At 41.3% G+C, this 26,549-nt stretch overlaps 2 protein-coding genes across 2 annotated transcripts in view; both read left to right on the top strand.

Moving 5' to 3' along the window:
* The window catches only part of si:ch211-180a12.2, a 31,474-nt gene extending 24,724 nt beyond the window's left edge, over positions 1 to 6,750 (top strand). Inside the window, exons 10-13 of the mRNA XM_017695026.2 lie at positions 1,246 to 1,608; positions 2,570 to 2,839; positions 5,568 to 5,825; positions 6,498 to 6,750. Of these exons, the coding sequence (XP_017550515.1) occupies positions 1,246 to 1,608; positions 2,570 to 2,839; positions 5,568 to 5,825; positions 6,498 to 6,523 (917 nt within the window). The 3' untranslated portion in view covers positions 6,524 to 6,750. The remainder of the gene's footprint in view (positions 1 to 1,245; positions 1,609 to 2,569; positions 2,840 to 5,567; positions 5,826 to 6,497) is intronic.
* A 293-nt stretch (positions 6,751 to 7,043) lies between these two features.
* si:ch211-136m16.8 (titin) lies at positions 7,044 to 26,131 on the top strand. Its single transcript, XM_017695140.2, has 7 exons — positions 7,044 to 7,675; positions 11,878 to 12,324; positions 16,666 to 21,387; positions 23,105 to 23,312; positions 24,436 to 24,530; positions 25,692 to 25,783; positions 25,923 to 26,131. Exons 2-7 carry the CDS (start codon positions 12,268 to 12,270, stop codon positions 25,984 to 25,986), a joined length of 5,238 nt encoding a protein of 1,745 aa, XP_017550629.1. The 5' UTR covers positions 7,044 to 7,675; positions 11,878 to 12,267; the 3' UTR covers positions 25,987 to 26,131.
* The last annotated feature ends 418 nt before the right edge of the window (positions 26,132 to 26,549 follow it).

Genomic DNA, 26,549 nt, shown 5'->3' on the forward strand with positions numbered 1-26,549 from the left:
GGTGAAAATATTAAACTCAAGAAAAATGTAAAATATGGACCCTGTCAATATAAGCTTCTATTATATGTTATCTATATTCACCTTTTAGCTCCAGCGCAAAGCTAAAGAAGCAGACTTTAGACACCAAGCATGTCTAGGCTGATCAACTACATTTAGGGCAAAGGGGTTGTTCTGTCAATCATCTGCAGCCTCAGAGCACCAGCAGCAGATCCAGGCCTGCCGACTCAGGGCCACTCAGGCTTTAGGTTTGTGCCCCCTAGTGGTTAGAAATACAGTTAGAGCAGGTGATTCCAAAAAATAGAGCTATTACTTTCACACCAGTTCCTTTTTTGATGAGGTTAAATCATGAATACACGAGTATCCATTCATTACAGTGGCAGTCATTTCTTTATTTAGTATTTGTAAGCTTCTTTGTTTTTCAAGCCATAAACTTAGAAGTCTAAACTACAAAAAATGTCATCAGCAAAACCTTTTAGTCTGAACAGTGATTGTTTTATATGTATGGAAAATGTTCAAAATAAATACATTATTTAGTTGAAGTTTAGAGGAATGCATTAAAAATTATATTGCCTCATTAAAAGGGAAAATCCACTGATTTTTCTAATTTTCTGTATAATTCAGTGGTTGGGATGTAAACAAAGTGATTCAGAACAGTTTGGTGTGAAATGGTTCAGATGCGTTTGCAGTGGTGATGATAGGAACCAGGGGTCACCATGACTGCAACACATATATTGACAATGTATTTACCATCCAAAACCACCAGTGAGCTTTTATTTTGGTCTTACTACACCCTACATCTTACCTTCATGGATAGCTTTAAAATATACATTTCAGGCCAAAACCCACCATAAAACAGCGTCTCAGTCATCAGGCAGTGAATTCATTACCATTTCATTCATGTAGGATCTTTCTGTGAGGGAGCTTTTAGAGGTGGACGTCTGGTCCCTATCACCACCACTGTGAACAGTTCTGACTTGGTAAGTGTCTAAAATCTAGAACAGAGCGTTTCACACCAAACCACTCTGTTTACATCTAAGCCACTTAATTGTGTATTTTTAAACAAGTTTATAAATGATAAAATATATAATTTTTATAAATTTAGAAATTTTGAAAAATCAGTGGAATTCACCTTTAAGTCAAAAGATACAGTCGTGTACTGGTGGGTGAAAACAAACAGGATGGGTTTGAAGGTTTTTGAAGGTTTGAATACAAAATGATGCATAACTCTTCTCTGCCTTCACTCAGGGTTCATAAAGAAGCCCACTGTGTCAGAAATCAGCTGCAGCCCGTCACCCCCCCAGCAGGGGCTGCTGAGCTTGGCCTGCGACATCACAGCCTTCTACCCTTCTGACGTCTCTGTCAAATGGCTGAAGCGAGGCATGAGTGAGGGTTTAGAGAAGGACATCGAGGAGGCAGCTGAGAAGGAGGAGGGGGTTAAGGGGGTGTCAGAAGTTCGGGGGCCGATCCAGACCCAGCCGAGGACCTTCCGGGCCACAGCTGTCCTGAAGGAGGTGGAGGAGGTGGAGGAGGGTGGAGAGATCGTGTGCAGGGTGGAGCACTGCTCCCTCCAGGAGCCCATTGAGCGAGTCTGGAGGAGAACTTGCTTCGGTAACTCAGCTAGAACCTTCTAGACTCTCCTTATTTTGAATATTTCACACATATTAGAATAATAGTGAAGACTTCAAAACTATAAATTAACCAATGGAATTGATTTGAGTGTTAAAGGAGAACTCCACACAATTTTCAAAATGTTCTTAATATTTTTATTACACACTTTTATAACCTAAGAATTGCATTGAAGTCCATGTAGTTATTGAATAATGAGCCTTAGTTTGTAATAAGACTGGTATTTTAAGGGATTAAAGGGGAAGTCCATCAATTTTTCTGAAATATTTGCACAATTCAGTGTTTCATATGTAAACTACTCAGTATGTTTCTCTACAATCAGCCATTTCAGATCAAACCACCATGATGAATGAGTTTTTAAAAATCGAGTCAAGGCAAATGATGTTAAAGGGGAATTCCACTGATTTCATACATTTCTGCATAATTCATAATTCAAACTCAATTCTTTGAGTCATTTAAAATAGTTTGAACCAGGGCTCACCATGACAACAACACAAATCTAGCCATTTCATTTACTGTCAAAAACCACCAGTGAACCTACACATGTCTTCTGAGTTTTATATGGGGTGTTGATGATGGTAAAATAGTGATTAATGAGAAAAAAATTTTAAAGAAATGGATTTTCAAATATATTTTTGGTCAAAAGTTTCACAAAACTATCACACAACAGCGTCTCAGTCATCAAGCAGCGAATTCATAACCATTTCATGTAGGAACTTTCTGTGAAGGGGCTTTTAGAGGGGGACGTCTGGTTCCTATCACCACCACTGTGAACAATTCAGATTCTTGAACAGAGCATTTCACACCAAACCACTCTTAGCCATTTAATTATGCAGAAATTTTGAAAAGTGGGTGGAATTCCCCTTTAGCTGAATAGACTGTAGCGCACTGAATAGCGTGGGAAGGTCCCTAATTTCTCTCTTTTCTGCTCTCTTTCATCCAGCGGCTCCCTCCATCCCTCCCTCCCTGTCTGTGACCTGGAGGAAAGATGGAGTTGGGGTGTTCTCCTTGCGCCTGTCTGGTGCGGTCCCGCGGCCCAAGCTGGTTTGGGCCGCCGGGGGCTCCACTCTGTCCCAGCTGGTCTCCAGAGAGAGAGAGCAAGTCACTGAGAGTGGGGAGAGAGAGCTGCTGAGCGTGTGCGCTTTGGTGAGGTCCACAAGAGCTCAGGGAAATGAGCAGCAGCCACACAGCCGCAGAAATGCACACCTACGCAGTGAGTACGCCGTCAAAAAGGGGAAAAGTGTGCCAGTTAAACAGCTCACAGGCATGGATCGTTTAACAGCAAGGAAATAAGTGGAGAGTGAGTCTGTAAACAAAACTAAAACCGTCCTGCATTCTCAAGGTTCCTCAGATACCAACAGAGAGAGAACCATCTTAAAGGAACAGTCTGGTGAAAAATCAAATTTACACAACTTTCCCCTGTTGTTAATAAGCTATGAGCAATAGGTAATGAAGAATAGGCTCTAATCTAACACCATCAGTGTGCTGCTACAGAAATCACACAGAGGAAAGCAAATGAGGATATAGGCATGCATTCTGCACTAGAATGAACATTTCTGGCTGAAACCGAAACCAAAGGTCAAGACACACATGACCGAAAACCATGTGTTTTTATTCTTTTGAAAAACTACAAGGACTACAAATTAAATACATTTTTTATTTGTAAAAATTGTATAATAAAAGATGCCCTGCGATGGAACGGCGACCTGTCCAGAGTGTATCCTGCCTTCCGCTTGATGACCGCTGGGACAGGCTCCGTCCCCCTCTCCCTGCCTCCCGCAACCCTGAAGGAGAAGTGGCTCAGAAAATGTGTGTGTGTGTGTGTGTGTGTGTGTGTGTGTGTGTGTGTGTGTGTGTGTGTGTGTGTGTGTGTGTGTAATAAAAGTCTCATTAAAATGATCACAGTATGAAGCTACTGAATGTGCCGTGAAATGGACTGGACAACAGAGAACAGCTGGACAATGAATTCCATTATATTTGAATTATTCTTTGCATTTGTGATTTTTCCCATCGTCTGCGTACCGATGCCGCTGGCATGCTCGCTCTCTGCTTCGGTTCTTTTGCTGTGTTCTGCGTATGGAGTTGTTTTCAGGCTCTATCAGACCTGCAGTGGAGAAGTCAGGTGTCTTGATGCTCCACATGAACAGAGATTATAAATCTCGTGTCTAATGTTTCTCATAGAACACATTAAGTTGCACAGGGCTGATATTTTTATTCTTTTTGTGATCGATTTTTCATTTGGAAAAGTACAGGGAGGAAACATCACACAACATGAGTGAGTCACTCTTTCTCTTTATTCCAGCTTCCATTCTTCTCAGGATCCTTACGTTCAGCTCCTAAAAAAATCTGCAGACACGCCTCCAAAGCTCTGTCTTAGAAGCTGGTTGATGATTTTCTGAAGTAATCAATCCCATTCAGTGGTGTTGAGGTCTGGACTCTGGGGTGGTCAGTCCACCGTTCAGCTTCTTTATTTAATGTCTCCTTTTCTCGGTGAGGTTCTTCTTGATCAGCTACACGTCCTTTCAGACCCACAGCGCTGAGTGGTCTTCTCACAGTGGAAAGATGGGCAGAAACACCTGTGGATGTTTTCAGATCTGAAGCGGCTTGATTTACTCCTCTCTCTCAGAGATGAAAGCTTTTATAGCTGTTTATCTGATGGGGGCAGTTTTGGTGTCTACCAGGTCTTCCAGGTGGTTGTTAGGAGACACATTTTCTCTGTAGCTTTCAATCAGTTTTTGAGCTCCAGTTTTGGAAACTCCTTAATTTCCTTTGATGTTCTCCTTTCATATGCAAGTGGATTGCACTCTTAAAAGATGGTTCTTTAAGGGTTTTAGTAAAGATAGTGTTTATAGAACCATAAACACTCAAAGAACCGTTTGCATGCTTAAAGGGGTCCTGGTGAAGAGGTTCTTTAGATTGATGAAGAATGTCGTATATTGTTCCATATAACAATAAAATAAGCTCTGCTATTGTTACAGTGTCAAATTGCACTAGTAGTTTACATTATTGTTGAATGCGCTGTGTATTGTAGTTTATTGTATTGTATTGCATGGCGCTGCATGGCACAGAGTTCCGTGCTCAACTCTGTTTCTTTTTTCTGGGTATCTACACTGACTTTTGTATAAGTGATACTTTAGTAATCCCACAAACGGGGAAATTCCACCTCTGCATTTAACCCATCCATGCAGTGAAACACCACATGCACACTAGTGAATAGACACACACACTAGGGGGCAGTGAGCACACTTGCCCGGAGTGGTGAGTAGCCCTATCCACGGCAATCGGGGAGCAACTGGGGGTTAGGTGTCTTGCTCAAGGACACCTCAGTCATGTGCTGTCAGCCCAGGGGATTGAACTGGCAACCTTAGGGCCAGTTCCCTAACCTCCAGCCCACAACCGCCTCCTTTTTTTTGTTTGTTCATTTTTTTCCTTTTTTTCTTAAGTTAAGTTTTCTAAAAGTATCTGAGCTCATGACTGTCTTTTTCTCCAACATATTGGTAACTAGCAAATATACTTTCTCTAGATAGACAAAGCACTTCTTGTAAGTCGCTCTGGATAAGAGCGTCTGCTGAATGCTTTTAAATGTAAATGTAAATGTAAACTTGTAACAATAAAAGAACACTTTTTGATGCTATCTAGAAATATTTCCACAAAGGTTCCATACAGAACCATACACAACACATTCTCCATCAATTTGAAGAACAATTTCACCACACACTTAAGCATGCAAAGCATTGTTTCAGTGTTCATGGTTCTATACAGATCCACTGGTTTTACTAAAGAACCTTTAAAGAACCATCTTTTTAAGAGTGCATTTTATCAACATACATAAGCTTGTGCTTGATGACTGTTCTGACTGGAAAATAAAGAAATGAAAGGGGGTCTCTGACTTCACTGTAGTTAGACACGATGAAGTGAAAACTGATTGATGTGTTTTACAGACTCTCAGCTTCCTGTGTGGCAAAATGAAGTAGAGAATGTGAATGAAACAGAGCAGGAGAACCGCACAGAACCGGCACAGCCCTCAGACTCCGTACATGAGGCCAGAACTGCAGTCAGAGAGACAGAACCCGAACCCTCCTACGTAAACACAGTGAACGTGAGGAAAGAGGGAAGACGGGGGGAGAGAGAGCGTCTCTGTGTCGCCGTGGAGATCTTCCATCCTACACTAAGCCTGCCTGCCTACCGCACCTGGACAGGTAACCAAACAGTGTCATTATGTGAGACACCACTTTCATTGGATATTAAAGGGCCCAGGTCATGGAAAACACAAACAATCTGAAGGGAAAGTCCACCAATTTTTCAAAAACTGGTGCATAATTCAGTGTTTGAGATGTAAACAGCAGTTTGGTGTGAAATGGTTCAGATGTCTTTACAGCGGTGGTGATGGGAACCAGACGTCTCCATTACTACAACAGAGATATAGACATTTTATTCATTATTCAGAACCACCAGAGAACTTACACAAGTCTTATGATTTTATATGGAATGTTGATGATGGGAAAATAGCAGTCTTTGGGGACTATTTTGCCTCACAGCGCCCTGCATAATATATATCCCTCCACCACAACTGGATTTTAAAGCCAAAATCTTCTCAAAACATTCAAAAACTGTGTCTCAGACATCAGGCAGTGAATTCATAGCCATTCCATGTAGGAACTTTCTGTGAGGAAGCTTTTAGAGGTGACGTTTGGTTCCTGTTACCACCACTGTAAAGAAATCTGATCGCCAAACCACTCTGAATCACTCTGTTTGCATCTTAATTATTGAGAAATCGATTAAATATCGCTTCCTTAAATGTATATTCCTGCCCCTCTGTCCAGAATTTCCACATTTTCCTTGTGTAAACTGTGCTTTTCTTATTCTTACAGAGCCTGAAGAGGAAGTATCACCATAATGTGTCATCAGTAGGATTTTCCTCCATGTGTTTATTTGTAAAGAAGATAAAATTATTACCTACAACCTATTTTTGTCAAATATTCAACTCTGAGCATCAACGACTTCTTTCATTTTGTCATTCTTAAAGTATATACAGTACTGTGCGAAAGTCTTAGGCACCCAAGACACATTTTCAAAATCTATTTATTTGTGTAGTTTGTGTTTATTTGCTGAGAAGTGTTAATATCTGAATAAACAAAATGTATAGAATATTAATTAATAATGATTTATATATATATTTATACACACACACACACACACACACACACACGTTGTGTGTTTGTTTAACCATTTGCAAGCCTCTCCTCGAGGAAGCCCAGTATTATATGTAGTTAAAAAGCAGCTCCTGGTTTGACCAATCAGTGCTTCAGTAAATTGAGCTCATGGTGTAATTGATATTAACAAGTCTCTGTGGCGGCTGTGAAGGTGTCCAGGAAAAATATGGACCCAAGAAATTCTTGTTACTTTTTATTGTTTTTATGTTTATTTGAATTATGAATACGACTTTATTCTAATGTATATTGTGATAAACTCACTGCTGAGGTCAATTGTTTAAAAATTTGCCTAGATGCCTAAAACATTTGCACAGTAATGTACATTTCACTACTAATGATGTAACTTCTGTTACAGAGGTGCCAGCAATAAGCTGAGCTTATGAAACTTTCTTGACTTAAAGAGTTTAAAGTGCCTAAAGAGTTAAGCATCAAAGAGTTTAAAGCTCACATGCTGAGGAATGTTGAACGCTCAGAGGCTTGGATGTACCACCTGCTGAAGTGTCAGGGCATGTTGAGGGTGTTCATTTGTATCAGAGGTATTTCTGCTGGTCTGCGCTGTTCTTGCTGAGGTTGCTGTACAGTTCTGTGCAGAAGTGAAAAGTTCATTACAATAAAGTTTTTGTAAATTTCAGACAGTCTATTAGAGATTTTGCAGGCATGTGTTTCTCTAACTCCATCTCTACACTCACTGAGCACTTTATTAGGTACATCTACCTTGTGTCTACACTCATTGTCCATCTTATCAGCCCCACTGACCATATAGGAGCACTCTGTAGCTCTACAGTTACAGACTGTAGTCACCCTGGTCTTCAGTGGACAGGACCCCCACAGAGCAGGTATTATTTGGGTGGGGGGGGCATTCTGAGCACTGTAGTGACACTGATGTGATGGTTGTGTGTTAGTGTGTGTTGCGCTGGTGCTGCTGGAGTTCTTAAACACCTGTGTTGCTGCTGGACTGAGAATAGTCCACCAACCAAAAATATCCAGACAACAGTGTCCTGTGGGCAGCGTCCTGTGACCACTGATGAAGGACTAGAGGATGACCAACACAAACTGTGCAGCAGCAGATGAGCTATCGTCTCTGACTTTAGACCTACAAGATGGACCGATAAGGTAGGAGTGTCTAATAGAGTGAACAGTGAGTGGACACAGTGTTTAAAAACTCCAGCAGCACTGCTGTGTCTGATCCACTTGCACCAGCGCACAATGGTTCTTCAAGGGTTCGTTAGTAAAAAAAAAAAAAGGCCTCTGTATAGAACTGTAAACGGTTCTTTGTATCATGAAAGGGCTCTTCAGATTGATGGAGAATGTGCTGCAGATGGTTCTATATAGAACCTTTTTTTATAATGTTTTATATACCACCCAAAAGTGTTCTATTGTTACAACCTTGACATTGTAACAGTAGAAGAACCCTTTTTGGTGCTATTCATGGTTATATATAGAACCATTTTCTTTATGCAAGAACCCTTGAAGAGCCATGTTTTGGTGCACTTAAAATATTTGCGCAATTTTATGTACCAAAATGGTCATACTTCATTTATACATGACCATTTTCCAATCTCTATATCACTGTTTTTATTAATGAGCTCTGTTCTGATTGGCTGTCCTGCGTTGTGCATCATTAAAAAGCACTATGAATGTGAGTGGGCGGGGCTAAACTGCTGTAGGAAGAAAAGGTGGATACATGTAGATTAGTCTGGTTCTCATGACATTACAGAGGTCAAAAAAGGCTGATGTAGTAGTGGGCAATATAGTGGTTGAAATTCTTCTTAAGATACCAGTTTTGACATTACCATTACACCAGTATGCAAATAAATGCAGATAATGCAACACACAAACATCCCTCACCTCTTGTGTTGTAAGTAGCAGTCTAAGGTCAGTTAGTCCAGTTTGTTGTCAAAGGGGCAACATCATCATGATTGTCATGAGTTAATGAGTTAACAGGAGGAAAAGAGAGTGGAAGGAAAAGCCAGTCTCTTGGGGTTAGCTGTTAGCCACTAGTCTAGCTGTGTGCTGTGCTCCTCACTCAGCCAGCTGCTTCAGGCAACGACACGGTCTCGGCCTGCAAACCAAGAGCTAAACAACACCTCAGCTGAAACTGATAGTGTAAACGGCTTTAATATTTACTAAATTTCAGCAGCGTCTGACAGTCATAGATTAAAGCTCAAATGAGACAAATGATGTAAAACAATGTGTTGTTCCTCATTCTAAAAGCACTATAACTATAAGAGGGTGGGGCTAAACTGCTGTGGGAGGAAAAAGTGGATACATGTAGATTAGTCTGGTTCTCATGACATTACCGAATCCAAAACAGTAGTGGGCAATATGTATATTGAATATACAGATACATACTTAGAAATTCTTCTTAAGATATTAGTTTTGTCATTACCGGTATATTAGCATGCAAATCAGCATAAACCAGAATGCTGCACCAGAGAAGCCGCTGTGGGCTTTGCATGCTTTTATCTCATTAGGATTTGAAACCAATACTAACATCTGTCTATACATTGTTCATGTCTATTTTGACTATTATGCCCAATAAAAAATGTTTTAGATTTACTTCAGGTGTTAAATATGGTTCTCATTAAAAGTGAAGGGATGTTCAGAATAGTATGCCATCATTAATCTACACAAAAGGTTACAATGTTTAAGCATAAAAGGTTTTATATGAATAAACATGCATAAACACACTACACTGTGGTACAAACTGAAACTGTCAATAATCTGAATTGTAAATGTTTGCCCAAACCGTCCACTACTAGGCTGATGTGTGCCCTTTCAACACTGCTCTATTTCAAATCCATTGTGCTGGTGTGCAGAGCCAAGGCGATGAAAAGCCTGCCACTGTCCAATTACTTATGAACTGCACTCAGGTTCATACTGTACTACAACAGACTTCGTACAGAACAGAACACAAACCAAAAGACATTTCCTCCCACTTGTGGTGGCCTTGAAAAAGGGCCAAGCCTGAATCAGGTGACAAATAAAAGCACATTATAGTTATATTTGTGGTTTTGTTTGTGCTTTTGGTCATTGTTGCTTATCGGTGATACAAAACATAGCATACAGGAAGTGTCTTTTGTTCCTGTGTGTGTACATGAGAAAGAGAGAGAGAGAGAGAGGTGTGGACAGTGGGTAGTACAGCAGTAGTAAAGAGGCTCGTTTAGGCCTTGTGTTTAAAGTTGGCCAGCATCTAAACTCCACCACAACGGAACAGCAGCCACATATGCACCACTAAAATGCTTAGCACTCTTCAGCAGATGAAACAAGTCTCACCACATGATGATAAAACGCTCACAGGCTTTATCATCACGTGGTGGGACACATTTCATCAGCTGAAGAGTGCTAAGCACGTCTATCATTCAGACTAATTCGTTCAGCCAACGTCCTACATTTTTCTGGTATTTTATCACTTCCACTGAGGTGTTTGTGTGGTTTTATGTACCAAAAAGAATCATAATTAATTTTCACATGACCGTTTTGCAACCTCTATTTATCCCTTGGAAATAAACAGGCCGTTCCTGTTGCTGTGCCTTTAAGACTGAAGTATGCAAACGAGCTCTGTTCTGATTGGCTGTGCCTTATTCAAAAAGCAGTCCAGGCTGAAACACTCCTTATAGCTTCAGCGTGATTATAGTGTCAGGGCTATACTGCATTATATGTAAGTGTGTTGGCTTTTGTGACATCACAAACATGAATTCAAAATGAAGAAAATGAACAGACTGCATATTGAATAGGTCATTTTAAACTACAGTCAAATCGCATTATTATGACCACCAGCTAATATCCAGAGTAACCGCCATGTGCAGCAGGCAGACGGACTGGGAGTGACTCAATAAGGTTCTGGTAGGTTGTCACTGTATCTGGAGCCAGGCTGACTGCAGTGCATCCCAAAGCTGCTAGAGGGGGTGCGGGGGAGGATCCATAGAGCGAACACAATCGAGGTGGTCCCACAGATGCTCAACTGGGTTCAAGTCTGGGGAATTAGGGGGCCAAGACAGTACATGGAAGTCTTGGTCATGCTCTTCCACTCAATGTCAGACATTTCCAGCTGTGTGACGTGTCGCATTGTATTGGTGGAAGAGCCCATCCACCCAGGGAATCCACCAAGACAATCAGCATCTATGGGTGTGTGATCTGCAAGGATGGATTCATACCCAGATCAGCTGAGAGTGCCTTCCCCATGGATGATGCCATAAAACACTCCCCAGACCATAACGCTGCCACCACCAGCTTGTGGACACAAAGTGGTCTTAATGATGTGACTCGACTGAGTATAACAGTGTTTACATACTACAACAAAGTATTAAAAAAAAGTTCGATAAATGCAGTTTTCCATGATATGGGCCCTTTAAGGTGACTAGGTTGATTGTTTAAAGGGCCCATATCACAGCATATATATATACATATATATATATATATATATATATATATATATATATATATATATATATATATATATATATATATATATGCATATACAGTATGATGCAGCCAATCAGAACAGATCTCATTTACACACATCTCTTTTAAAGGGCCCACACCCTACATTTTTCCTGCATTGTTTTTTACTTCCACTTTAGTTTAGTTTAGTTTAAGGGCCCATATCACAGCAAAGTGAAATATTTGCTACACTGCTAAAGTTTCATACTCATTTTTTTTAAATTTATTTTTAAAATAAGTGAGGAGAAATTTTATTTTAAAAAATAAGTGAGGAGAATTCAGTTTTCTATAATACAGATACAGCCCTGTAAAGGCACAGTGTGTCTAATGCCATGACCTAAAGAAAGGCTGGTCAGATAGTAATAAATGCTTGTTTTTGGTGTATAATTGTACACAAATATGACAAACTGACCTCTGAAAAAATGACTGGATGTCCTCCTTTGTGCTAAAACGTACAGTGAGTGTAGAGCAGTGAAGGGAAGTGGGCTAGCTGTGCTATGGCGGGCTGTTTTAGAGAAGTCTCTCAGTGTTTTGTGGTCGGACACTGCAGCTCTAATGGTGTTTAATGAACAAGTCTGACTTTTTCTCACCACAGACCATCACACGTCCTCTGCTGTCGCCATTGGCTGTGATATCGAGGCCTGAAAAAGCTCAAGCTGGCTTCCTATTCGAATTTTCCGTTCCACCTTAATTGTGACTGCAGCGCCATTTAAGGTGGAACGGAGAATTCTAATAAGACGCTGGCCAACGAGAGGCAAACTTCAACTCGTGCTTCTCTTCGGTCTGACTTCACCGTCCCCTTCCTCCTTCAGACGAAAAGTCTTTTGAGCCTCAGGAACCGAGGAGCTGCGACCTGAGCAACACAGAAACGCGCCTCGGCCGGCTTTATGCCTTTTTGCGTGTTTGACTCGACATTGAGGGAAAACCCGCCGGGTCTCTTGTCACCTTTCATCAGCTGCCAAGCTCAGTTTGAGGCTCTGCGGCGATGGAGGGGTCCGAAAGCTCAATGAACCGAATTGGTCGCACCATTTGGACAGTCTGGGTGAGTCAGTGTCCGGTTATTTCACGGTGATTTAGAAGTTATGTTCAAGACTTGACTCATTTCCAAAATGTAAGCTTAATGAAGTGGTTAAGATGTAAACCGAGTCGTTTGGTGTGAAATGCTCTGTTCTAGAGAAACTTACCGAGTCAGAACTGTTCACAGTGGTGGTGATAGGAACCAGACGTCCACCTCTAAAAGCTCCTCACAGAAAGTTCCTACATGACATGGTTATGAATTCATTATTATTATCATTATTATTATTTATTATTTTAGATATGTGTTACATATCATCATTCAGATGTGTGTAGGATCACTGGTGGTTCTGGATAGTAAATAAAATGTCTATATCTGTGTTATAGTCATGGCGACGTCTGGTTCCCATCACCTCCACTGTAAAGAAATCCTACTCACTGTTTCTCTATAGTGAACCATTTCATATCAAACCACTCTGAATGACTTTATATACATATCAGCAACTTTATCATGTGAAAAAATTTAAAAATTGATATAATTCCCCTTAAAACCCCCCAAAGAGTTCCTAAGGGAAGGGAAGCGCCTACTTTTCAGGTGATGTCTATGAGGTTTTCAGTAATCCAGGTTTTTGAAGCGTGTGGGAGTCAAGGCAAATAGAATTAAAGCGTAATTCCACCAATTTTTCAAAATTTCTGCATAATTCAGTGTTTGAGATCTAAACAGTCGTTCAGAGTGGGTTTGGTGTGAAATGGTTGATTGTAGAGACTCTAAAGATTTCTTTACAGTGGTGGTGATGGGAACCAGGGGTCACCATGACCACAACACAAATATAGACATTTTATTTACTATACAGAACCACCAGTGAACCTATGTGAGTTTTTATATGGGATGTTGTTGATGATATTATTGCTTTAGATTATTGCTTATGCCCTGCATGTATCGCTCCACTATGTTTGCATGGATAAAAAAAAAATATTTTAGGCCAAATCCTTTTCATAGCTATCGTAAAACTGTGTCTCAGTCATCAGACAGTGAATTCATAACCATTTCCTGTAGTAACTTTCTGTGAGGGAGCTTTTAGAGGTGGACATCTGGTTCCTATCACCACCACTATAAACAATTGTGACTTGATAAGTTTATCTAGAACAGAGGGTTTCACACCAAACCACAATGAATGGCTCTTTTTACATCTATTTATTATGCTGAGATTTTAAAGTTTCAGTGGAATTCAGTGGAATTTCAAAGAAACCTTAAAATAAGTTAATACTGAAACTTTTACTGTTATCTGAATATGTTAAGACTGCAGTTTTAGGTTCATCTAATTAAGCTTAGACTGCAGGCTTCCTTTTCATAATCCGGGTTGATTGTGTCAATGTTTTGGGGCCTGTCTGATAAAGGTGTTGACACTGCATGCCCTGAAAACACTCACACAATCATCTCAGTTTGTGAAAACGAAGGCCACAGTATGACTCACTGCACATTTTCACAGATTCCGGTCTGTGGAAAAACTGACTAGTCATGAATAACTTGCTTAACGCTGTATAAAAAAAGGCATGTTAGAATATTTCTAGACTGATGTGAGTTTATGGAATAAGAATGGTCACTAAATTGATGGGTACAATATAAAAATATGCATTTACCACAAACTACAGCATTTTAAAATACTTGTGAATCATATTATATGTTATACTTATTAAATGGTATGGAGCACACAATAGCTTTAGGGCTGCATGTTAGGGACATAAAATATGTTGTTTGATAAAGCTGATGGATATATTGATGATATGAGAAGTTCCTCCACATCAAACTCCTCAAACCATGTCTTTATGGAGCTGCTTTGTGCACAGGGGGTCAATCATGCTTGAACAGGAGAGGCTCATCTCCAAACTGCTGACACAAAGCTGGAAGCATATAATTCTGTAAAATATCTTTTGTACGATGTAACATTTAACACTACATTTAACTGCAACTAAGGGGCCCAAACCCTGGAAAACCCAGCTCATTATCCCTTCTCCACCAAACTTTACTGTTGGCACTCTGCATTCCGGTAGGTGGCGTTCTTCATCCGCCAAACCCAGATTCATCTATCAGTTCATCTAACTTCCACTGCTCCAGAGTCCAGTGGCAGCGCTTTCTACCAATCCACAACTGGGCCCACAAGTGGGCCTTGAAACTCCCTCTGCTGGCCCTTAGGCCAGTACTTAGTGGGTGCCAGTTCTCCATACTGGGTCTGTAATGGCACTTTGTCATAAAAATAAAAAAATAATTGACTTAACAATTTAAAAAAAGGCTACAAAATTATTCCAAATGGTAAAGGCCTGTGAAAATGGAGCACAAAAGCTTTTTGCCTCTTGACTAAAAACAAAAAATTCTTCCACCGATGTTTTGACTGTCCACCAACAACACTTTTTTGCTACTGTTCTGTTGATATTTTATGATGCACGTTGCATACACATTGCTATAAATTACCCCAAAATGAAGTATTTGGGAAAAAAAAAAACAAAAAAAAACGTTTTCTTGAGGCCCTTCATAGAGACAAAAACATTGGCCTCGTGGTGGCAAAGATTGAGAACCCATGCTTTACACCACTCCAGCCGACACTTGGCATTGTACATTGTGATCTTAGGCTTGTGTGCAGCTACTTGGCCATGGAGATCCATTTCATGAAGCTCCTGATGCACAGTTCTTGTGTTAATTTGCCTTCAGAGGCAGTCTGTGACTCTTTGAGTGATTCGGCATAACCTTCTCAGGGTGCACTCTTCATGACTTGATGGCTCCACTCTGTGTGGTCTACCGGCTGAGCTGTTGTTGCTCTTAGATGCTTCCATTTCACAGTAACAGCACTTGCAGCTGGCCGGGACAGATCTAGCAGAGTAGAGATTTCAGGAACTGACATGTGGCAAAGGTGGAATGATTAGTCACTGCCAGGGTTTGTCTGAGGAGATTGCATGTGGCTCTGTGCTTGATTTTGAACTGGTTAGCAATGGCTGTAGCTGAAACACCTAAACTCCACATACGTTTGGCTGTGTAATGTACTTACTTATGAACTTTTTTCAAGAACATTTTATGCGCTGAGAGGCTGTCTTTAAAAGCTACAAAAACAAATAAATTTTTTTTTTTTTATGTAGACTCAGACCGATCAGGCATAACATTATGTACACTTCCTTGTTTTTGCGCTCTTGGCCATTTTATCAGCTCCACTTACTATATAGGGGCGCTTTGTAGTTCTACAGTTACAGACTGTAGTGCATCTGTTTCTCTGATACTTTGTTACCCTGTTCTTCAGTGGTCGGGACCCCCATGGACCTTCACAGAGCAGGTACTATTTGGGTGATGGATCATTCTCAGCACTGCAGGTACACTGATGTGGTGGTGGTGTGTTGGTGTGTGTTGGGCTGGTCTAAGTGGATCAGACACAGCAGTGCTGCTGGAGTTTTTAAACACGTCAATGTCCTGTGGGCAGCGTCCAGTGATGAAGAACTAAAGGATGACCAACACAAACTGTGCAGCAGCAGATGAGCTATCGTCTCTGACTTTACATTTACAGGGTGGATTGACAAGGTAGGAGTGTCTAATAGAGTGGACAGTGAATGGACACAGTGTTTGAGAACTCCAGCAGCACTGCTGTGTCTGATCCACCCAGACCAGTGCAACACACACTAACACACCACCACCACACCAGTGTTACTGCAGTGTTAAGAATGATCTACCACCCAAATAGTACCTGCTCTGTGAGGGGTCCATGGGGGTCCTGACTGCAGAAGAACAGGGTAAAAGGGGTTAACAAAGTATCAGAGAAACAGATGGACTACAGTCTGTAACTGTACAAAGTGCACCTATACAGTAAGTGGAGCTGATAAAATGGACAATGAGCATAGAAACAAGGAGGCGCTCACAATGTTATGCCTGCTCGTGTATATTTTAATTCTGTAAAAAGCTCCTCATGGTGATGCAGGTTTGTTGTAACTGTAGCCATTAGTGCTTCATACATTTACACTGAGAGTGAGAATAGTCGTCACAGTTTTTCGGGCTAGTAGTTTAGCATTTAGTGTTTTGGAGTTGTGTATGTTTTGTAACTGGACATTTACCCTACAAGAGACCTGCCCTTTGAATAAACACATGAACGAGAGCTCTGTAGGCACTTTATTATAGCTGCACAAAACTGCACAGGTCATTTTATTATTTGTGCACAGAGGAGTCAGAAGTCCATTGTTCAGTGTAACTGCCTGTTTACTGTGTATATCACTATAAAACTCCTGAATCTTAAATCTAACTTAAGTCTCACAGACAGACACTGACCGACTCTCTTATTTTCTTGCTCTGTGTGTGTGTGTGTGTGTGTGTGTGTGTGTGTGTGTGTGTGTGCAGGGTTTCCTCTCTGGGGCCGTGGGAAGATATCTGCGACCAGAGGTCACAAGCGAAGATGACCACAGCAAACACGTTCAACAGGAAGATGCAGTGGCAAAGAGTTACAAGGAGTTAAAGGAAAATGAAGAAGAGCAAGAACGAAGTGCGGTACAAGCACAGGGCCAGAGTGAGAGACCCCAGAGTGGGGTCAGCGTGCGGACCGCCGCCGCTCAATGGGAAAAGGGGAAGGTACGCAGGGAGCACATGGGCAGACCCACTAGCAGTGGTGTGGTGTGGAGCACTGGGGTTCAGGAGAGACAGTCGGAGGACAAGAAAGCACAGGAGCAGCGGGATAACAAGGACACATCAGAAAACAATGAGGCAGCCAGAACAAATGAGCTTGTTGCAAGCGTTGACCAAGTTTGTCCACCTGTGTCCACTAAGGGCAGCCAAGACTTCAGTGTTTCTGCGAGTGATAAGGATGTAGATGCTAGAAGGAGTGAAAATGAGACTGATGACATGGTAAAGAGCGAACGTGCTAATAGAGAAAGGGAAGCAATGGATGAGTCTGCTGAGAAAGGACATTTTGCAGATATTGTAGAAGTCTCAGTAGAGAAGGAACCCACTGATGACGAGGACACAAACGATGAAGATGATGAATGTACATCACAGATGGCAGATGATTTGGTATCCTCAGCAAGGGAACAAGGAGACCTTTTGAACAAAGAACTCAAAGTGGTGGAAACGACTGAAAACAAGGCCACGGCGACACCAGAAAGGGAAGTGATTGATGTCAACAATGTGAAAACAAAGCAAGATGCTGTGGGAACAGTAAAAGATAGGCAGCATGAGACGTGTCAGCAGTTTATTGAAACTAAAACTGTTGATGTGTGTGAGTCACAGCTGGATGAAGAACAGATTAAATTTACAGAGGAAATAGTTCAGACTAAACATGAACTTTTGGAGGAACCTGTGACAGGACAGATTGAAAATACAGAAACATATGAAGAAGAGCCAGAATCAATCAGCAAAATTATTGAAAAAAAGATCCAAGCAGCACCAGAAAGGGAGCCAATCAATAATATTGAAGAATGTGAAGCGAGGCAGCAGTTAAGTGAGTCCAAAGCAGCTGAAACTCTTGGCATCTCTGCATCAAAGCTGGTTGAAGACCAAACTGAGGGAATTGAGACTGCATATAAATTATTGGATGAGCCTGATGGTCAGCAGTTCAGTGAATCCAAAGCTTTTGACATCTTTGAGTCAAAGCTGGATGAATCCCAGTTTGAGTTTACAGAGGGAACAGTTGAGACTAAGCATGTACCTTTGGAGGAACCTGTGACAGGACAGATTGACCATGTAGAAGTCTATGAAAAAGAACCAGAACCATCCAGCAAAATTATTGAAAAGAAGGTGCTAGAAAGAGAAATGGTTGATGAGGAAGCAAAGCAAGTGGCTGCAGATGGGCAGCATGAACCAGGACAGCAGTTAAGCGAATTCATAGCTTCTGAAATTGCTGACAAACTGGACATCCATGGGTCAATGGTTGAAGCTCAACTTGGAGAAAGAGTGGAGGTTAAACGTGAACCTTTGGCGGAACCTGTGACAAGACAGGTTGAAAATGCAGAGGTTTATGAAGAAGAGCCAGAACCAATTAGCCTAATTATTGAAACGAAGACACCAGAAAGAGAGGTGATCATCGAGGAACCAAAGCAAGAGACTGTGGGGACAGTGCAAGATGGTCAGCAGTTCAGTGAATCCAAAGCTTTTGACATCTTTGGGTCAAACCAGGACAAAGCCCAGATTGAGTTTCCAGAGGGAATAGTCGAGACTAAACATGGACCTTTGGAGGAACCTGTGACAGGACAGACTGAACATGTAGAGGTTTATGAAAAAGAACCAGAACCAGCCCCAGAACGAGAAGCGATAATGGAGGAATCCAGGCAAGGGACGGTGGAAACAGCACCAGATGAAGCGGGTCAGCAGTTTAGTGATTCCAAACCTGCTGAAATTGTTGTCTGTGATTCAAAGCTGGAGGAATTCACTGAGGAAATGGTGGAGACTGAATCTGAATTGTTGGAGGAACATGTAACAGAACAGATGGACAACGCAGAACCTTTTGGACAAGACCTAGAACGCTTTAGTAAACGTATTGAAAACAAGACAACACCAGAAAGAGAAGTAATTGATGCTGTCAATGAGGAAACAAAGCAGGAGACAGTGGGAACGGTAAAGGATGGACAGCATGAAGCAGGTCAGAAGTTCAGTGAATCTGAAGGTTTTGACATCTTTGAGTCAAAGCTGGGTGGACCCCAGATTGAATTTACAGCGGAAACAGTCGAGACAACCCGTGAACCTTTGGAGGAACCTGTGACCGGACTGATTGAACATATAGAAGTTTATGAAAAAGAATCAGAACCAGTCAGCACAATTAATGAAAACAAGGCACCAGAAGGAGAAATGATCAATGTCATCATTGAGGGAACGAAGCAAGTGGCTGCAGATGGGCAGCATGAAGTAGGACTGCAGTTAAGTGAATTCATAGCTTCTGGAATCGCTCACAAACTGGACGTCCAGATTGAATTTACAGAGGAAACAGTCAAGACTAAACATGAACCTTTGGAGGAACCTGTGACAGGACTGATTGAACATGTAGAAGTTTATGAAAAAGAGCCAAAACCAATTAGTGGAATTATTGAAAGAGACGTGATTATCAAGGAACCAAAGCAAGAGACTGTGGGGACAGCACAAGATGGTCAGCAGTTCAGTGAATCCAAAGCTTTTGACATCTTTGAGACAAAGCTGGACGAAACCTACACTGAATTCACAGAGGAAATAGTCGAGACAATACATGAACCTTTGAAGGAACCTGTGACAGGACAGATTGAACATGCAGAAATATATAAAGAGGATTCAGAGCCTATTAGCAAAATTGAAAAGATGGCCCCAGAAAGAGAAGCAGTCATTGCAGAAGCAAAGCATGAGACTGTGGGAACAGCACCAGATGAAGCAGATCAGCAGTTCAGTGAATCCAAAGCTGCTGAAATTGTTGATGTCTACAAGTCAACATTGGATGAATGTACCGAGGAAGTACAATTGTTGGAGGAACCTGTAACAGAACAGATGGAAACTGTGGAACTTTTTGGACAAGACCAAGACATCTGTGAGTCAGAGCCGGAAGCCCAAGTGCAATTTACTGAGGAAATAGTGGTGACTGATTACAAATTATTGGAGGAACCTGTGATGACTCGGATGGAAAATGCTGAAACTGATGAAAAAGGGCTTCAAGCCATCTGCAAAATGGACCTAATGGTGAAAGTGACATCTGGAAATGAGCAAGTGGATGGTGGAACTGATTTCTCAGCATTTATTGTGGAAGCAGATCAATTTAAACACTGTAAAGGGGATATAGAAGAAGAACCAGTCCTGAAAGCAGAAGTGGAGCTTGTAGATGGCACATCGCACAATCTCATTGGATTGCAAGTAGCAGAGTTGGTGATTAAGCAAGGCAGTGAGTCAGTAGATACAGGGCCTGGAAACCAGACTGAAACCACTTCAGAATTTCAACAGGTCAGAGGAGAAGTTGCAGCGGATGATGTGAAGAAATCAGCAGAGAGAAGTTTTGGGCAGCTGACAGTTAGAGAAGCACTGGCTCTGCAGGAAACTATGGGCCAGTCCAACCTTGAAGAAGAATCTACGCAAGAAAAGTCAGAAGCACGAGTCAATGAAATGCAACGAGAAGCAAAATCTTTAGAGCAAGACTATGAAACCTCTGATGTCATGCCGAGGCCTTCGCTACAGGAACTAGACCAACCAGAGGACTCCTTTGCAGCACGTGCTGAGTTGATAACAAACCAGAGTGTGGAAACAAAGGCCAATGTTACTGAACCAAAAGTGGAAGTGCCGGAAACACATATTAAGCTAACAGCTCAGAGTGACCAGGGCACAACAGAAGTGAAATGTGTGCGAGCAAAATCAGAAATCTATGCAAAAACAGAAAGTGAATCCTCTCTGACAGCAGTGGAGGCCTTGGAAACATTCAGAACATCAGCTTCTATTCTGGATGAAGGTCAGGTTCCATTAAACCATGGAGAATGGACCATGCAAGACAGATCTGACGTTGAAACCGAAGTCCTGATTGGATACTCAGGGGCTTCAAGCCTACCAGAGAGTGAACCAATGAATCGGCAAATGTCAGAGATACGAAGGAGCATGCAGAAAGACACTGACGAAGCCCTGGAGATGCAGAGAGATCCCGATGAGGCCAAGATTGGATTGCAGGATGAAATAAAGGCCACGGTGACTTCGCTGGGAGTCGTGGAGGAAATAACAAGTGGGCCGACCCAAAACTTCAAGGAAGCTCAGAGCTTATCAAATGAAGATGTTCAGACCGAAACAAAGGAGAAGGAAAGTGATGTGGAAACGTCAGACTGTACAGCCTTGCAGGTGCACAGTGAGTTTTCTAAGAATACACTGGAGGACAGGAAACATTCACAAGCAGAAACAATGGACATTGAAAGTGAGGCCTGCGGGGAGAACCCTCAGAAATTGAAGAACGTAGAGCTCTTTGCCAAGGAAAAGAGTGGTCAAAAAGCCAATGATGAAGCAGAAGTAGACAGTAATGCGAACATACAGGAAAAAAGCAGACCTGCATTGAAGAGAGGGTCAGAAAAAATGACCAGGGATGTAGAAGATGAATCGTCTAAGTCGAGGAGCTGGGCAACAACTGATCTTTTACTTCAGCAGGTGACTATGTTTAATAACCAGAGCACACCCACCTAATGTTCTCCACCAAATCCAAACATGGGTGTGTGCCTGGGAAGTGTCCAGAACAAGGGTGTAGCGATATTCAGAATCCAATTCAGTGAGATCCAAGGCAGATCTACGAAGGGCCTGAAAATGTGCCTTGCATTCACAGGCTGATGTTAATATGTTCAGAATGTGCACTGCACACATGCATTATACCTCTCTAGTCCCACACATTGGGCCCAGATCTCTCAGATCTCACTCATTACAGAACATCTCCAGCTTAGAACCCATTTAAACAGCGTATTAGTGAATTTATATGTGAGATTGTCACAGATGTGATGTTCACTGTAACACAGGATCGCCATTGTTTTATTGCTTTTACACATGAATTCTGCAAAATAGTTTGTTCTTAAGTAAAGAAAATGGTTCCATATAGAACCATGAACACTCAAAGATCCCTTTACATGATTTGTGTTCTTTGCATCATGAAAGGTTCTTCAGATTGATGGAAAATGTGCACAAATGTGCTGTAGATGGTTCTGTTCCCTTTTTGAAAAGGGTTCTTCTGATGTTACAAGCTTGATAGCGTCACAGTAGAACAACTCTTTTGGGTGCTATATAGAACCCTTTTCAAAAAAAGGTTCTGTATAGAAACCGATATAGCACATTAGTGCACATTTTACATCAGTCCGAAGAACCCTTTCATCATGCAAAGTACGCTGTGTTCCCCATTCACACGGTTTTAAAATGTTCTTTTCTATTGACGCTAATCTAGACCATATAATTCCTGTCTACACTGTTCTAGAAGCATGTTGTTGCATGATTAAAGGGTTCTTTGTCATGAAAATGTTCTTCAGATTGATGGTCTGTGTGTTGTAGCTGGTTCTACACTCTATTTAAAAAAATAAATAAATAAATAAAAACTTTTTCAAAAAAATAGAAAAAACATTTTAGGTGCTATATAGAACCATTTTCTTTACCAAAAAACCCTTGAAGAACCATCTTTTTAAGAGTGCTTCTATATGCACTCTTAAAAAGATGGATCTTCAAGGGTTTTTTGAAGCTTGCTACAACAGAAGAACCTGTTTTGGTGCTATATAGAACCCTTTTCAAAAAGGTCTATATATAACCATATACAGCACGTTCACCATCAAGCAAAAAAACCTTTTGCAAGGAACTCTTTGATCATGCCCCCCAGAAGGGTTCTTCTATTGTTACGATGTCCAGCTTGATACACATAGAAGAACCCGTTTTGGTGCTGTATTGAACTGTTTTCAAAAATGTTCTATATAGAACCATCCAAAGCACATTCTCCATCACTCTGAAGAACCCTTTCACCATGCAAAGAACCGTTAATCATGCAAAGGGTTCTTTGAGTATTCATGGTTCTACATAGAATGATTTTCTTTACTAAAGAACCGTTGAAGAACCATCTTTTTTAAGCATGTGCATAAACTTTTACATTCAGTTTTATTGTACCATATTGGAATCGTTACACCCTTGCTCTAGAATGCCCCACATTTACACTGTTCTAGAATGTCCTCCTCATTTGCCCTGTTCTAGAATGTTCTCCTCTGTTCTCAACATGAGAGTACTGGTGTCTGTGGGGAACGCTGGGCTCGTGTGCCATGGGTTTCACTCTCATTGATCATTATTGGATTTAATGTGAAGTTCAGAACTGACTGCAGTTGTTGTTCCACTTTCCTCACTGAAGGTCTCATCGTTGGACTGCACTGTCCAGAAGTCAAAAATTGCAGTGAAAAACCCCCATGTTCGACCACCCAAAGACCCCCGTACGCTCATAAACATGCCGTCCGTGGAGCCCCTGGCTCCTGCTCGCCCTCCTCAGCCCGGTCCTCTGAGGAGGACTCATGGAGAAGCGGTCGCAACACCGCAGAAGGTCATAGGGTTCAAACTGCCTGGTAGGTTGGAAAACTCTGATGTTCTAATTCAGTAAAAGACAAATTCCAGTTTAAATACTTAGCAATTCTTCTGTTTCAACAAGACACAATAACTAATACTTATTAGTATTTAATATTTATTGATTCTTTTTATTATTAGCAGCCGTGGTGATGCTATACATTCATAAAGTGTTTAGTAAATAGTTTTCAATAGAAATCAAGTAAACAGTACACACTTCAAAAGATGGTTCGTCAAGGGTTCTTTAGTAAAGACAGTGGTTCTATATAGAACCATGAACACTTAACCCTTTTGTGTGATTTAAAGGGTTCTTTGCATCATTAACGTGTTCTTCAGATTGATGGAGCACCTAAAACGATTCTGCTAATGTTACAGGCTTGGCATCGTAACAACAGAAGAACACCATTTTGGTGCAAAATAGAACCCTTTTCACAAAGTTCTATTTATAACCGTCCACAGCAAATTGTCCGTCAGTCTAAAGAACCAGTTTACTCTGCAAGGAACCTTTATTCATGCAGAGGGTTCTTTGAGTGTTCATGGTGTTATACAGAACCATTTTCTTTACTAAAGAAGCCTTGAAGAACCAAAGTTTTCAAGAGTGTAAAATTATTGTGATAGTTCTGCATAGAACCTTTTTGAAAAGGGTTCTTTGAGTGTTATATGAACCATTGCCTTTACAAGAACATTTGAAGAACCATCTTTTTTGTGTTCAAGTATATAGGACCCTTATTGTGATGGATCAATATAGAACTTTTTTTAAAAGGGTTCTAAGTAGCACCAAAAATGTGCTTCTGTTGTTACAGGCTTGACACTGTAACAGTAGCAGAACCCTTTTTGGTGCTATATAGAACCACCCTTTTCAAAAAGGTTCCACAGAGAACCATATACAGCACATCAATCTGAAGAATTGTTTCATGATATTATGGTGTTCTATAGAACCATTTTCTTTAGTAAAGAACCCTTGAAGAAGCATCATTTTTAAGAGTGTAGAATTATAAGAGACTTTTATTGTGATAGCGTTGGCCTTTTTGCTGTACACCTGTGAAAACACTCTGCTGTGGAGGTAGTTTGTGTTTTTCTTGTTCTTTTGTTTATTTGTTTGTTTGTTTGTTTTGTTATGTTCAGGTCTGGGTGCAGGTTTCCCGGCATTGAGGAAAACTGAAGCTGGCAAAAAAATGAGGGATGAGGGGGAAACAGAGAGCCCACTCACCCAGACACAGGCATGCAAACAACAGCAACAACTGGATTTTTCACATAGAATATACAGCTGATAGGTGCACACACTTTTTCACACTGGCCAAAAAGACAAAACGATACACACATATACACCAATCAGGCATAACATTCTGAGCACCTCCTTGTTTCTGCGCTCATTGTTCATTTTATCAGCTCCACTTACTGCATAGCTGCACTTTGTAGTTCTACAGTTACAGACTGTAGTCCATCTGTTTCTCTGATACTTTGTTACCCTGTTCTTCAGTGGTCAGGACCCCCATGGACCCTCACAGAGCAGGTACTATTTGGGTGGTGGGTCATTCTCAGCACTGCAGTAACACTGACGTAATGGTGTTAGTGTGTGTACTGGTCTGAGTGGATCAGACACAGCAGTGCTGCTGGAGTGTGTTATCGATATAACATAATATCTGTAATGATCTACGGCGACCAAATCACAGCCGTGATGTTATTTCTCGGGTTCTACTGCATCAGTAAATAACTGCATTTAAATTGCAATGATGGCCGTTAAAATCACAATTAGATCATCATCATCATCATGATCATTATCATCATTAACCGCTAGTCCAGATAGGGTCGCGGTAGCAGTTGGGAGAGCAGAGAATCCCAGACGACCCTGTCCCCTGCAACTTCCTCCAGCTCATTCCCAGGGATCCCATGCCACTCCCAGGCCAACTTGGAGATATAATTCCTCCAGCGGGTTCTAGGACGACCCTGGCGTCTTGTCCCAGTAGGCCATACCTGGTACACCCCACCGGGAGGCATCCAGGGGGCATCCGGATCAGATGCCCGAACCACCTCAACTGGCTCCTCTCAATGCAGAGGAGTAGCGGCTCTATTCCGAGCTCCTCCCGGATGACCGAGCTCCTCACCCTATCGAATAGAGTGTAGCAGCCACCTTATAAAGATGTATTCATGATCTCACAATTGGATACTTTCCCCAAATCATTCAGCCCTAACAAGATACCATGCGTTTCTCAGTATAGGGTTTCTTGCAGGCCAATTCAAACATTCTCATGGGTCACGCTCTGGGCAGCATATCCACAAAAATCAATTTGACTAGACTGTGTGCGGAAATGTTAACAGACCGCTGCATTTGAATGAGCAGATACTGAGTTACTGATTATGGTCAGTTTCTTCCTTTTCAGAAATCTGACACACAGACAGGACCAAAAGAGGACAGTGTCAAGCAAGAGCAGCCGGCTAACAAACCCAAATGGACTCCACCAAGGCATCCTGGGTACACCCCAATACTTTAAACACATTCATTGTAATCTGTACACGAGTATCTACATGGTTAATTCTGTCGAAACTGCATTGGACCTGTTTATGCAAATTTCACTCAGTCCTGAATGAATGTGTGGTGTCTTTGTGTGTAGGATGGGAAACCCACTGATGATGTCAGAGCTGAGGAGCAAACTCAAAAAGCCTGGAAAAGACTGACAGAGATCAGTGCAAGACAACGTCCCCTCTTCACAAGCGCCCTTCACTATTTTTTTGTTCACTTTTCTTGCTGTTTGATTCCAAAGTGCACCATCTGAGGTGTTTGTTCTTCAAAGTGCAATATAAAAATCTCCTTTTCTTACTATTTTTCAGTTGTGCTGTGTAAAAATTGGTGTTTAAAATTGGGATTTGTTTTTGTATAATATTTTTATCTTAAGGAATAAATGTTCTATTTAAGAAAATAGGCACTTTTCAGTTTTGTTGAAAAGGGGAAGTCCACCAACTCTGCAAACTTTCTGCATAACTCAGTTGTTCAGACTCTTTCAGATCAGTTTGGTGTGAAATGGTTCGGATGTCTTTACAGGGGTGGTGATGGGAACCAGGGGTCACCATGACTATAACACAAGTATAGACATTTTATTTACCATCCAGAACCACCAGTGAACATACATGAGTCTTCTGAGTTTATATGGAATGTTGATGATAGGGAAAATGGGGAAAAATGGGGAAAAAAAAATTCTGAACCCCACACACCTTGTTTATTTAAATAAGTTGTTTTGTGG

Source organism: Pygocentrus nattereri, chromosome 13 (assembly GCF_015220715.1).
Source record: "Pygocentrus nattereri isolate fPygNat1 chromosome 13, fPygNat1.pri, whole genome shotgun sequence".
In the NCBI taxonomy this organism is placed as follows: Eukaryota; Metazoa; Chordata; class Actinopteri; order Characiformes; family Serrasalmidae; genus Pygocentrus; species Pygocentrus nattereri.

Excerpts from the sequence above, each read along its gene's own strand:
- si:ch211-136m16.8 (XM_017695140.2), top strand. The coding sequence starts at position 12,268 with ATGGAGGGGTCCGAAAGCTCAATGAACCGAATTGGTCGCACCATTTGG. Across the intron at positions 12,325-16,665 it reads GCACCATTTGGACAGTCTGG|GGTTTCCTCTCTGGGGCCGT; the intron begins GTGAGTCAGTGT and ends GTGTGTGTGCAG. Across the intron at positions 24,531-25,691 it reads GCCCACTCACCCAGACACAG|AAATCTGACACACAGACAGG; the intron begins GCATGCAAACAA and ends CTTCCTTTTCAG.